This window comes from Eurosta solidaginis, chromosome 4 (assembly GCF_040869045.1).
Source record: "Eurosta solidaginis isolate ZX-2024a chromosome 4, ASM4086904v1, whole genome shotgun sequence".
NCBI lineage: Eukaryota > Metazoa > Arthropoda > Insecta > Diptera > Tephritidae > Eurosta > Eurosta solidaginis.
In genome coordinates, this window is record NC_090322.1 from 105,187,139 (window position 1) to 105,200,433 (window position 13,295).

A 13,295-nucleotide genomic window follows, 5' to 3' on the forward strand; every position below is an offset into this window, starting at 1 on the left:
TGGCTTGATATAACGATCTGTTATCAAACACCTTTGATTTATGTATGTCTCTATGAAATTTGAGGAGGCTTGCCACTGATGGAACCATTACGACGGCTGTCGAGTCAAATGAATTGAAAACTAAGTAAAAGAATGAAACAAGTTTGTAATTATTTGGAGCTTTTCGGCCGATAAAATGAAGACAAAACTCAAGGTTTCTCTTTTCCTCCTACGTGTTTCGATGAAATTTTTTCATCTTCATCAGGGAGACTGTATATTTATCATAAAATATGTTATAAAACAAAACAAACATTAACACATTAGTTAGAATTACACAATTTACATCACTCTGTTGTTAACATACACTTACATTCAATTTATAACATTGAAACTTTCAACATCTAACATATAAATAAACAAAACTTTACATTTAATTTACTGCCTCCATTCATGTTTCCTGCTTCGTCCATTGGCTGATAATGCCGTCATATAAGCGCAGTTTATATTGTTGACGCCTTCTTGGAAATTCATTGCAGTATTGATTTTTTGTTGTATTCGTAGAGCTTCCAGCGTCATTCGTGTTCGTTCTTTCCCCTCAACATCTAATATTTTCGCGTTTTCGAAGTCCGCTGTGTGTCCTTTGTTGGTCAAATGTTCGCATAGTGCTGTTGTTGTTTTTCTATTTTTGGTGTCTCGTCTATGTTCGTTTATTCGTACACTTAGCGATCGCTTCGTCGTTCCAATGTATATTTGATTGCAAGTTTCTCCTGCGCTCCCATTACATTTTATTTCGTATACCACATTATGTTGTTGTTCTTTGTCGATTTTGTCTTTTGTTTGTGTAAAGATTGTGTTCAAAGTTCGATTTGGTTTATGCGCAAATTTTATATTGTTGTTGCGTGTGATGCTATACAATGTTTTGTTGTCCGTTAATCCTGGTATGTAACTGACGCTTGCATATATTTGCTTTTCTTTTACATTATTTTGTTCAGTGATGCTTTGCGCGCAGTTGGTTTGACTAATTGTTGTTGTTATCCATGCGTCTATTAATGTATTAGGGTAGCCATTCTTATATAAAATATTTTTAGCTTTTTTAAAATTTGTGGTCATGAACTCCTGTTCACTTAAATTGTAGATTTCCTTTATAAAGCTTATGGCCGTGTTCTTTTTTTGCATCCATGGGTGATTTGAATGGTAGTTTATTATTCTAGATGATGATACTGCTTTGGCATACCAATTAGTTTTTAGGGTTTGGTTTGATTTTATAACTTCGATATCTAGGAAGGGCAACTTGTTGTTTTTCTCTTTCTCTACTGTAAGTTTTATTTTGGCGTTGCCGGCAACTTTGATCACAAGATTTATGAGGTCCCACTTATGTTGTCTCTTACACACGACAAAGGTTGCAATGCTGCAGTTTCCGACCGATCGCTGAGGTTTACGCCGTAGGTCTCGTAGTATACCGGCGGCAGGGTGACGGCGTATTTATCATAGATAATTTTTTTATCTTATTTAAAAAACTAATATTCAGGAAAGGATGTTTTATGTTCGTACATTTAAGATACCGAAGTTTTGGCCAGTTTGGATTTCCAACGCAGCCGGTCCTATGTACGACCTGGAGTGCTTCGGTGTTTTTCCAAGGACTAAAGGCTGCCATTTCACTGTAAAGCGGCTTAATTTCTTGTGGATCGTTAAAAATTGTCTTTCAAGGCTAAGCTCCTTGCGGAGGGACCGCTGCTTATATACTTACGCCAAGAGCGCCTCGAACTGAACCCCGGGCCTAGAGAGTTCTGATAGGTCTGCCGAAAAAAATACATATACTTAAAATGGTTCTACTTTTGTCTGTATTTCTCAAGCAAATTGTGGATTCAACGAAGAAGATATTATGGGCTGACCCCTAGTACGGCCGCGATTAAGAGCACCTCCTTCAACGGCTATTAATAATTTTGACTCTCGTGGCACACTTAACGACTAACACCAACGCTGGGCAAATAGCCAGACAAAATTATTGTTTTTCTTCGCGCCAAAGGGCCCATCCATTTTTTACGGCTGGAGCAATCCCGGGCACTAGTCCCTGCCTCGCATTTCTCTTTTTTCATGTGAAACAATATCATAAGCTCATGGCCCCTCGCCGGGTCCTCCCTATGCCAGCACAGAACTTATTGATCTGCAACGTCGACTTCATTCCTGTGTCGTCGTCACTTTTCTTTCTGTGGAATCATTGCGTAACTCACGTGTAAAACTCGTATATTCCTCGGCGACTCTAATTTCAATTTTTCAGGTAGGCACTGTACTTCTTTATGGTAAAATTGAATGAGACATTGGGTAAACTTTTCAAAACGTAGGCCAAAAAACCTGTGTTCCATACATTGATTTCAATAGCCTTCGCTAAACCAAAACGTTATTTTTAAATGAAAGTAGATTAATTTTAATTTGAAAGATGTTAATGATTATATGTTCAATCCAAATTATTTGGTCCGATATTAAAGTCATGAGTTTATGGATAACCGCGTATCGCGTTGATTTGGGTAGACTATAATCATGGGGATTTACACCAAGGGACTAGTTGGGAGTAGGGCTACCAGCATCAAGAAATGTCAAATATAATTTTATAAATATATATACAAGGGAAATTAATTTATTCCGGACTCCCAAATGGGCTCATAATGATGGTAAACACTCCGATTTAGGTATATTTTCTGACTTTGAATGTTTGCTAGGTAAAACCAAAATACATGTAAAAAATTTAGGTAGGTGAAAATACCACTAATAATGGCAGACAAAATTTTCATTATTGTCATTAGAAATTGTAATTCGTGATAAACAGGCCAATGCTGAAATTGGCCCAGAAGTTGACCAAAGTTAGTGTAACATAGTTCTAAAAAAACTCCACCGTTTGCAACATTTTAAAAGAACGTACGCAAAACTGTATTTTTGAAATACGTTTGTCCATTTTTAACCCGGATACGCCAAGCTGCACGAGGTACATACCTTTTTCTTTCACTATTAATGCTCATTAGGTCATGGAACTTGTTAAACCAAAGATTGTTGTGCATTGGGATATCTGAGTTAAACTACTTTCACTTTTCGGAAATGCAAACATTTGCGCTTTTCTATTATATTCTTAGTGGTCTTTGATATGCGGCTATCAGCAAAAAAATGGTGGGACTCCAGACTTAACAAAATGGTTTTTGCCACTCTAGATCTATAAGTGGTCCATACGCAATAATCCTGTGTTAAAATTTTACTTTCGGCGTCATGTATTAAGGGAGAGTATTGGAAATTTATATTATAAGAAAGAATTTAACAAACATATCATAGTTGTCCTGATAGCCTCATAGTTTTTAGTTCCCAACTGAGCTATAATAACTTACCGCATAGCCACGGATTTTGACAAAGTATAATAAAGTCAACAACAACATGTTCCATTTCCAAAACAGTCGTTGATTTGCCAACCACAACTGTTATGCAATTTGATTTCGAACTTTTTTCACTGGGCATTCCACCAGAAAATATTGTAAAAGTTTCGCTGAAATTGAGAAACACATAGAGTATATTTACATAAGTTTATTTTATTTTGATAATCTGATACTAACCCAATTTCAGACGTTTTTAAATCGACTTTATAAATAGGTTTACATTTTTCCACTACGCCCTCTTTAGAAATTTTTGCTGTACAGGATAGAAAAAAATTAATAATAAATATCATTCAAGTTTATATATGGATATATCGAGCCCTAGCAGCAATTCTGGCGAACCAACCAAATTGGGAATTCGGTGTTTTTTATCAATAAAACCAAGCAAATGATCCTACTAATCCCGGAATTTTATTTTATTTGCTTTTAAATAAACATTTTCTTCATGAGCTTAGCGCCGGCTTATAATAATTGAATATTCAATTATATTATATAATTTTCCTGGGAGGAAATGGAAAAGTTTTATTCAACGGAACTGAACGGCTGTATCTTCAGATTTCTACAACTAAGGAATATGGAAAGATACTGCTGACGTCAATGAGATGACTGGCGATGGGTAACAACATCATGAAGTTGCGGATGAGTATCTGGGAGGTTTATGATACGAAAACTCGGGATTAATAGTATAAGGTCCCAAGAACCAATATTTACCTATGTAAACCAAGCGTTGAAGTAGGCTCATTGATCAGAGAGGGGTGGCTAGTGTAAAAATATATAGAGGCAGAGGTTTTACAGCTCTGACTTATAGATTTAACTGATGGCAAAGGAAAACTGATGTCCAGAGAGTGCTTAGATTATGGAGGGAACACTTCTCTGTTCTCCTAAATGGAGGCAGCAATCCACCGCGCAGGGATGAAGAACCCGATCCCGCAATCGATGATGATGGAAAATATGTCCCCCCGCCCGATTATGACGAAGTTAGAATAGCAATAACCAGATTGAAAAACAACAAGGCCGTGGGCGCTGATGGATTGCCTATGGAGCTATTCAAGTACGGCGGCGAGGAGCTGGTAAGGCGCATGCAGCAGCTTCTTAGCAAAATACGGGCGGAAGAGTGCATGCCCGACGGTTGGAATCTAAGTGTTCTTTGCCCAGTCCAAAAGAAGGGGGATACTGCAAAATGCACCAACTATCGTGGAATCAGCCTTCTCAATATCGCATATAAGGTAATTTCAAGTGTATTGTGCGAAAGATTGAAGCCCACCGTGAACCGGCTGATTGGACCTTATCAGTGCGGCTTCAGACCTGGTAAATCTACCATCGACCAGATTTTCACAATGCGCCAAATCTTGGAAAAAACCCGTGAAAAAAGAATCGACACACATCACCTCTTCGTCGACTTTAAAGCCGCCTTCGACAGCACGAACAGGAGTTGCCTATATGCCGCTATGTCTGAATTTGGTTTCCCCGCAAAACTTATACGGCTGTGCAAAATGACGTTGAGCAACACCATCAGCTCAGTCAGAATTGGGAAGGACCTCTCCGAGCAGTTCCAAACTAAACGAGGTTTCAGACAGGGTGACCCCCTATAGTGCGATTTCTTTAATTTGATGCTGGAGAAAATTATACCAGCTGCAGAACTTAACCGCACTGGAACAATATACTATAAAAGCGTGCAATTACTGGCATATGCTGATGACATTGATATCATCGGCCTAAACACCCTCGCTGTTAGTTCTGCTTACTCCAAACTGGAAAAAGAAGCGGCAACGATCGGTTTGATGGTGAATGAGGACAAAACGAAGTACCTGCTGCCATCGAGCAAAGAGTCAGCGCATACGCGCCTTGGCAACCACGCTACGGTTGGCAGCCATAATTTCGAAATAGTAAAAGACTTCGTTTATTTGGGAACCAGCATCAACACTAGCAACAACATCAGCACTGAAATCCAGCGAAGAATCAATCTTGCCAATAAATGCTACTTTGGACTAGGTAGGCAATTGAAAAGTAAAGTCCTCTCTCGGCGAACGAAAATCATACTCTACAAGTCACTTATCGTACCCGTCCTGCTATATGGGGCAGAAGCATGGACCATGACAACAGCAGATGAAGCGGCTTTGGGAGTGTTCGAGAGAAAAGTTCTTCGAAAGATTTATGGACCTCTACGCGTTGGCGATGGCGAGTACCGAAGAAGATTTAATGATGAGCTGTACGAGCTATACGCAGACATCAACATAGTCCAGCGAATTAAAACGCAGCGGCTGCGCTGGCTAGGCCATGTTATGCGAATGAAAGATGATGCTCCGGCCAAGAAAGTGTTTCTATCGGAACCCGCCTATGGAAGCAGAGGTAGAGGGCGGCCCCCACTCCGTTGGAAGGACCAGGTGGAAAACGATTTAAACTCCCTTGGTGTGACCAATTGGCGCCGGTTGGCGGAGCGAAGGAGCGACTGGCGCGCCTTGTTGGACGGCCATAACCGTTTAGACGGTTAAGCGCCAATTAAGTAAGTAAGTAAGTAAAGGAAAACTTGGCTTGTCAGAATTTTATATTAAAAAGCTCTGACTATCCTTGAAACCCTTAACCAAATATGAAATACTTCCAGTCGTATGATCAAACGCGACATACATTGTTCTGACTTTCTCTATCTACCCATCTGCCTCCCCTCTGCCCCCCCCCCCCCTCTGTCTAACCTGTCTGGTTTCTTTGCGTCATGCTTCTATTCTAATTTAAAAATTGATTCAATTGGAAAAACATGTATAATAACAACAATAATGATAAAAAAAATATTGTTGGCCTTGAGCTCGATTCGAACCCGCGATCTTACAAATCAATAAATAGGACATCTATAGAATTATTGCCATAAAACAAGCCGAATATTCATATCGTTCCTTTGAGAGATGTCGCAGCGCTATGCAAATCAATTGGCAAAAAACAGAATAGAAGCAGAAATTATGAAGACAAATAAACAGCCGCTGTGATAGCTGAATGGTTATAACAGCGGCGCCAAAACGTTGCTGATGAAGGAATTGAGCAGTTCCCGAAATGGATCTATACAACGAGCTTTGGCGGTTGGCTAAAATTTTTTTTGCTTCTATTCTTCTAATTAAAACAACTTTTAAATTAAGAAAAAATATATACATAAATAATAATGATAAAAAAATTATTGTTAGATCTTGAGCTCGATTCGAACCCGCGATCTTAAAAATGAGTAAGATCTAAACTATTTTATGGAAATCCGTTTCACCATTTCTTAATTTTCATATAGTATATACTTACTTACCATGAGGGCTAATAACAGATTGAGGTTTTAAGATAGGTCTAGTTGGCCAAGTACATATAGAACCATCTGTATGAGACGAAACAAAATATTTGCCTTCATAATGCCAAGCTACCGATTTAACAGGTTCAGCAGCTTGCCAGCGTAGTTCTGCACTTTTACTTTTAAGGTCCCACAGTACAAGAAGTCCACATTCAAAAGCAATAAGTAGCTATCAAGCAAGCATAGTTAATGAAAAATGTTAATAAGTGATCTCACGTTGGTGTTATTTATTTCTGTTTACCTTGTTTGCATCTATCGGGTTATCACATAAAGCAATCACAGCACCAGGATGACTAGTTCGTACCCTAACAAATAAAAGTAATTTGTAAGCTGACACTCAGAACTGAAGAAATTCATAAACTTTTGTGTGCATTGATAATACATGAAATCATTGGTATCAGTGTAAGTAGTTAATTAAAATAATAAATTTTTTTAGTCCTTTAATAAAATAAAAATGTCTAATACTTATCAATAAAGCGTGGAAGCCCCACCAGAGGAGTTCAAAAAGCTGGTAGATCAAGAAGGGTGCTGAGGACAGCTTGTCATAGGCACGGATGAGAATGCGCATCACAGCATATGAGGAGGGGACGATATTAACGATAGAGGTGAGTTATTTTTTTGAATCCCAGCAAAGGAGGCGGGGAAAGCCTTTAAAAACCTGGGGGCAACGGACTGGTCAAAATTTCAGAAATATGTATGAGACTGGGACAGCCTAAAGAGGTTAGCACCGTAGAATGCTCCACTGAAACGGCAATACTGAGGAAAGTCCTACGGAAGGGAGATGCAGTTCAGGGACTGACAAAAAAGGACAACGGGGAATTGACACACAGTAGTGACGACTCCCTTGAGGCACTACTCAACACACAGTTACTATCAGGAAATGATGCGGAAAAGTTATGTAACCATGTATACAATCCTAATACGGAGCGAGAGGTACCAGGACTGGTGAAAGATACCAAAATTTAATGAGCAAAACTTTTGTATGCAGAGTTCCAATGATTAGCACAATGGAAGCCCTTAAACTACCCCGATAGCAGCATTCTCTCAGACGGAAATTATAACCGTGAAGAAAGCGGCAGACATTCTGGAAGAAGCGTGCTTAAGCTGCAATCGCGTCAATATACATATTGGTAGTCTCACACAGTACTTTTTCTTAATGGACGTGTTGTTTTTTTCGAAGTTGTTATATATATTACTACATTCGCACCAAAATATAAAAGTCTCATATCAAATATCAACAGAAATCATCTGTTTTATCAATCAATCATCTATCAATAAAAACTTACATGCACTTGCGCTGCCATCTGGCGAATGTTAGCAACTGCCCGTAATGCAGTGTTAGTTCTAATCAAATATTCACAATAGTGCCATAGTACAAATAGATTTCTTTGTGTGCTCACAATCGTTTATTTTTAACAAATTATTTTAATAAAATATAGCTATACAAGACCATTACTGTCAATAATTCCAGAGGGCCTGGTACGATATATCGAAATTTAAATGTCGAAATATTCTTGATAAAAGTACAGAGTATACAAAACTTGAAGTTTTGAGAAATTTAGCATATTCCACTTCGCTATGCTAGCGCGTCCGTAATTTATTTGTAACTCAAGGTACTTCCATATGTTTATGGTTGTTAAAATGCAACTTTGAAATAAATTTAGTTTGTTTAGTAAATCCAAAATTATGTTATGTAATTTGTGTCTTTAATTTGAAATTAATGAAAGCAATTTTCTGTTGTAACCAAAAAATTCAACGTGCTGAATATACCGTGTGAACAAATACATATAATAAGCTATAAATTTTGGCAAACAGTTTTCGAAGTTTGATAAATTTTTGTGGGTTAAGTATAACTCTTTATTTTTTTTATATTATATATACGAATACTATTTCCAAAAATCACGTTATTGTGATTAGGAAACATATTTCTTAATTGGTGCCGTCTTAACGCCCACCATTCATTGTACAAGTATAGTTTTTTTTGATGATGTCATAATTTACAACCATAATAATACACTGCCTTAAAATTTTATTTTTGGAGTTTTGCTTTAAGTATACAAATTTCGACTTTTTTCGGCTATTTTCGGTCATTTTTATTGTATTTATTAGACCAAGGATGTGAGGACCCAAATCCACCGGCTTTGGAGCCCACACATTCGAACCTACAAATATTTATCAAAACTCATTAAAACGTGTATAAATCCTACTTGAATTACAATGAATTTATACATATAGCATGTAAAATGTACAAAAACTGAATTATATGAACTAAATTTACACATAAAAAAATAATCATTTTTGAATTACCCTAATATACATGTAAACATTCATGACAACATCTAATTTCTTCGTTTAAATAATTGTCTCTGCCCGCATACGGTAAATATTTTGGTTGAACATTATAATTTCCACAGATAACCCATAACCGGCTGGAATTTCAAATAATGCTGGGATTACAGCAATGCAATAAGCAACGCACATAAGCTCCCATTGCAAGAACACCAAAAACATACAAACATACGTATACCAAGCTATTGCGACCAAGCACAACAGGCATTAAAGCGAACCGTCGGGGCGGACATCGCACAAAGAGAAACGAAAAAATGCAGTGTACTAGGAACGGTCACGTTAGCATACCAACAACACAGCGTGGGTACTAGACACAAGTTACCTACGAAGGGCAACCAACTCGTCGACAACAACAAGACCCAATAAGCAAGCAGCAGAGGGAAAACAAAAATAACTATGCTAGCTAACTGGAGATGCGTACCAACGAACTCACATGTTAGGGGGGGCAGTACAAGAGGCATTTTTACATACGCAATTTGGAGATAAATACTTATAATGCGATATATGGGTAGAATAAGACAGTTAAATGTAAGATACCTTAAGTAAATACATATGTATAATAAGTAAAATTTATTGTAGGATAACTGTCCACCTGCGCGTGGATAAGTATAAAAGGGCGACAAATTTCGCGAATTGGGACAGTAGCCAGCTAGGTATAGTAGCCTGCTAACGCCTTGTTTAGCGGTGAACGGGACTCCTGGGATTTTTCCATCTCACGAGTTCTTTATTTTAGCGACTTTGGGGGTTTTTCCAACCCCATCGTTAGAGGGATTGTGGTGGTTTTTCCACCTCCGCAACCTTCAGAAAGAGCAGGGTATTCTTAAGCTATATACTCGGTGGGGGTTTTACCAACTCCACCGACTGGGAGGAAGTGGTGGTTCTCCACCTCCACTTTCTTTACGAAGTAGTCTGAGATTTTTAGTTTAAGCGTAGTCCCGGTGGGGGTTTTCCCAACCCCATCGGCGTAGAACCGACGGTGGTTTCCCACCTCCGTCGCCATAGTTTTAAGGGTAGTTTGAATATTTCGGAATAAAGAGTTTATAACGTTTCTTTTTAACAACAAAACGGGATCTTTCTCTTTAAAAGGAGACGATAGGGATTCTTCTCTAATTCCACAGGGATCCTGGACGGACTGAGCATACCCCGGCGCAAGGAAAAGTCCGTCACAAATGGCGCCCGAGCAGGGACTCTGAATACATAGACTCATGGTAAACAAGAAACAACACGAGGATAACCACACAGAGGATTTCGAGACATAAACCACAGAGGATTGCGAGATACAAAACATCCACAGGTAAGGCACGGAGAGAAAGCAAAATACCTAGCAGGCATGGTGAAGGTAACTTGGGTGTATTACCTCAATCGTGAGGACTTCTCAAATACGCATCCGAGTTTGGGCTGGAGGACAGCGGAACGGTGGAAGAGCTACGCAAGCGCCTAGCAGGCTTCATCCAGACGAAAGGTACCGACACAAGATTCCAGGAACGATTCACAGAATTAGCCCTACAGCACGTCCGACCAGTAATCACGGTAAGACCACCAACTCTGATAGAAAACGCCGAGCAAACATCGCCAGGCGGCAACACACAGGAAACTGTCAACGAAACAACCAGGCACGAAGAGGGGTCACGAACACCACCATACGCGATGTACCAACCAGCATCACACACAAATATAATGGATCGAGTACGTAAGTGGGGTCTGAAATATGACGGTGGTAAGGACCCGCTATGTTTTATTGAACGGGTGGAGGAGCTGGCCGACAGTTACGAAGTTGGTCGCGATTCCATCCCACGAGCGTTACCTGAGTTGCTGAAGGACAAGGCCTTGGTGTGGTACCGGAACAACAACAGGCAGTGGCAAGAGTGGGAAGCTTTCAAGAAGGACTTTCTAAAATTTTTCCTGAGCTCGAGGTATTTCGAGAAGCTAGAGGACGAGATCCGTCAGCGTATGCAGCGCGCAGGTGAGCAGTTTAAGGATTACGTTTTATCGTTACAGGCACTCATGCGTCACGCTGACTACAACGGCGAGCAGAAGCTGAACCGGATTTACAGAAATTGTCGACGAGAGTACCAACTTTACATCAAACGGAGCGAGTTCACCAACTTAGAGGAACTGGTAAGCATGGCCGAGGATTACGAAAACATCTTACCGGAGAAAGAACCGCTAAGGCCGGCGGCGAAACCTTTTGTGCCGCGACGGCCAACCGAGCATTATCAATATATACACGAAGATGAGAAGCAAGGAGATCGGAGAACGGAGGCGCAACGACAAGCGAGCACGCCAGAGCATGCGACGACACCACGCCAAGGGCCCATCGATCCACGGAACGCATGCAGGCGATGCGGGGAAAGCGGACACTACGCACATGGGTGTCGAAACGAACGAAGAGATTTCTGCTGGCAGTGTGGCCGAGTAGGTATACTAACGCGTGACTGCTGCCGTGGACAGCAGGGAAACGGGCAGAGACCCCATTGGTATCGAGGGGTGGCGTCTCAACAAACCCAACCTCGTACTCATTAAGTACATTTAGGCAGACCCAAGGGCGAATCTTGGCTGCAGTAACCCTGGATGGAGAGGAAGCCATGGCGTCAGTAGATACGGGGGCGACACGAAGTTTCATCAGCGAGAAGACAGCGGCGAAAATAGACGCACGGAAGCTCAAGAAGATACAGACACGAGTGGTGATGGGCGATGGTAGCGTAGCATGGATAGCGGAGGCAGTGGACGCAGAGGTAAAACTGGGGGATCAAGTGCATCAGAGTGAGTTGTTAGTTCTGCCTGGGTTAGTCGACAGCGTGGTGATCGGGACAGATTATCTGGCAAAGGCTAAATTTGAGCTGAGGTGTGGCAACGAAACAATGACGTTACGAGCAGAAGAGAGAGCGCAGGAGATGGTGACGTGTACAACCATGATGGAGGACGAAGGTAGCGCAAGTATCGAGAAAGACGTGAGGAGTGACGTTGCGGTGAGTACGTTTCTAAAGCGCGAATTACCGATTTTCGAAGAGATGACAGGAGTATCCAACATTGCCACGCATAAGATAGTGATGCGAGATGACCGTCCAATCAAACAGCGGTATTTCCCTAAGAACCCAAAGATGCAGGAGATCATAAACAAGGAGGTAGACGAGCTAATAGAGAAGAGGTGCCACGAACCATCCCACAGCCCATACAGTGCACCAATAGTTCTAGCCCGGAAGAAGAACGGCAAATGGAGACTCTGCGTTGACTATCGGCAGCTCAACGCTCGCTCAGTGCCAGATGCGTACCCACTCCCAAGAATACAGCATATCTTAGATAGGCTACGTAGCGCGCGTTTTATCAGCAGTCTGGACCTCAAAAATGGTTATTGGCAAATCCCGATGGAAGAAGATAGCAAGAAGTATACAGCATTTACCGTGCCCGGCCGAGGGTTGTATCACTGGAAAGTGATGCCGTTCGGCCTACATTCCGCTCCGGCTACGTTTCAGCGAGCACTCGACCGTGTTATTGGCCCAGAGTTGGAACCAAATGCGTTTGCCTACCTGGATGACATCATCATCACCAGCACAACTTTGGAAGAGCATATAAAGCACCTAGGGGAAGTATTTCGGCGGCTACGGAGGGCGAATCTGAAGATCAACCCAGAGAAATGTGAGTTTTTTAAGAAAAGTTTGAAATATCTAGGCCACGTCGTCAGCGAGGAAGGAATACACACGGATCCCGACAAAGTTGCGGCTATCAAGGAGCTGACGCCACCACACAACATACGAGAGTTAAGGCGATTTCTGGGGATAGTTTCTTGGTACCGGAGGTTCGTACCCGACTTTTCACAAGTTGCGCACACACTGACGTCAATGTTGAAGAAGGGAAGTAGGTGGAAATGGTCCGAAGAACAACAGGTGGCATTCGAAGCGTTGAAGAATGCACTAATACAAGCACCAGCACTAGCTTGCCCAGATTTTACGAAAAGATTTCGATTACAGACAGACGCGAGCGATTATGGTCTCGGAGCAGTTCTCACACAGGGGTTGGATGACGAAGAGCGAGTAATAGCGTATGCTAGCCGCCGGCTGAATAAAGCCGAGACGAACTACTCACCAACTGAGAAGGAATGTTTAGCAATCGTGTGGGCAATAAGGAAAATGAGACCGTATTTAGAAGGGTACAATTTCACGGTTATCACCGATCACCTGGCTTTGAAATGGTTGAACGCGATCGAAAGTCCGTCAGGCCGGATCGCTAGATGGGCG

At 41.1% G+C, this 13,295-nt stretch overlaps 1 protein-coding gene across 14 annotated transcripts in view; it reads right to left on the reverse strand.

Moving 5' to 3' along the window:
* Positions 1 to 13,295, reverse strand: part of Tomosyn (syntaxin-binding protein tomosyn) — an 835,312-nt gene that overhangs the window by 630,092 nt on the left and 191,925 nt on the right. For all 14 annotated transcript variants that reach the window (XM_067782366.1, XM_067782362.1, XM_067782363.1 and 11 more), the window contains 4 exons: positions 6,953 to 7,016; positions 6,673 to 6,880; positions 3,573 to 3,648; positions 3,351 to 3,505 (listed from right to left, as the gene is read on the reverse strand). In XM_067782366.1, the coding sequence (XP_067638467.1) occupies positions 3,351 to 3,505; positions 3,573 to 3,648; positions 6,673 to 6,880; positions 6,953 to 7,016 (503 nt within the window). The remainder of the gene's footprint in view (positions 1 to 3,350; positions 3,506 to 3,572; positions 3,649 to 6,672; positions 6,881 to 6,952; positions 7,017 to 13,295) is intronic.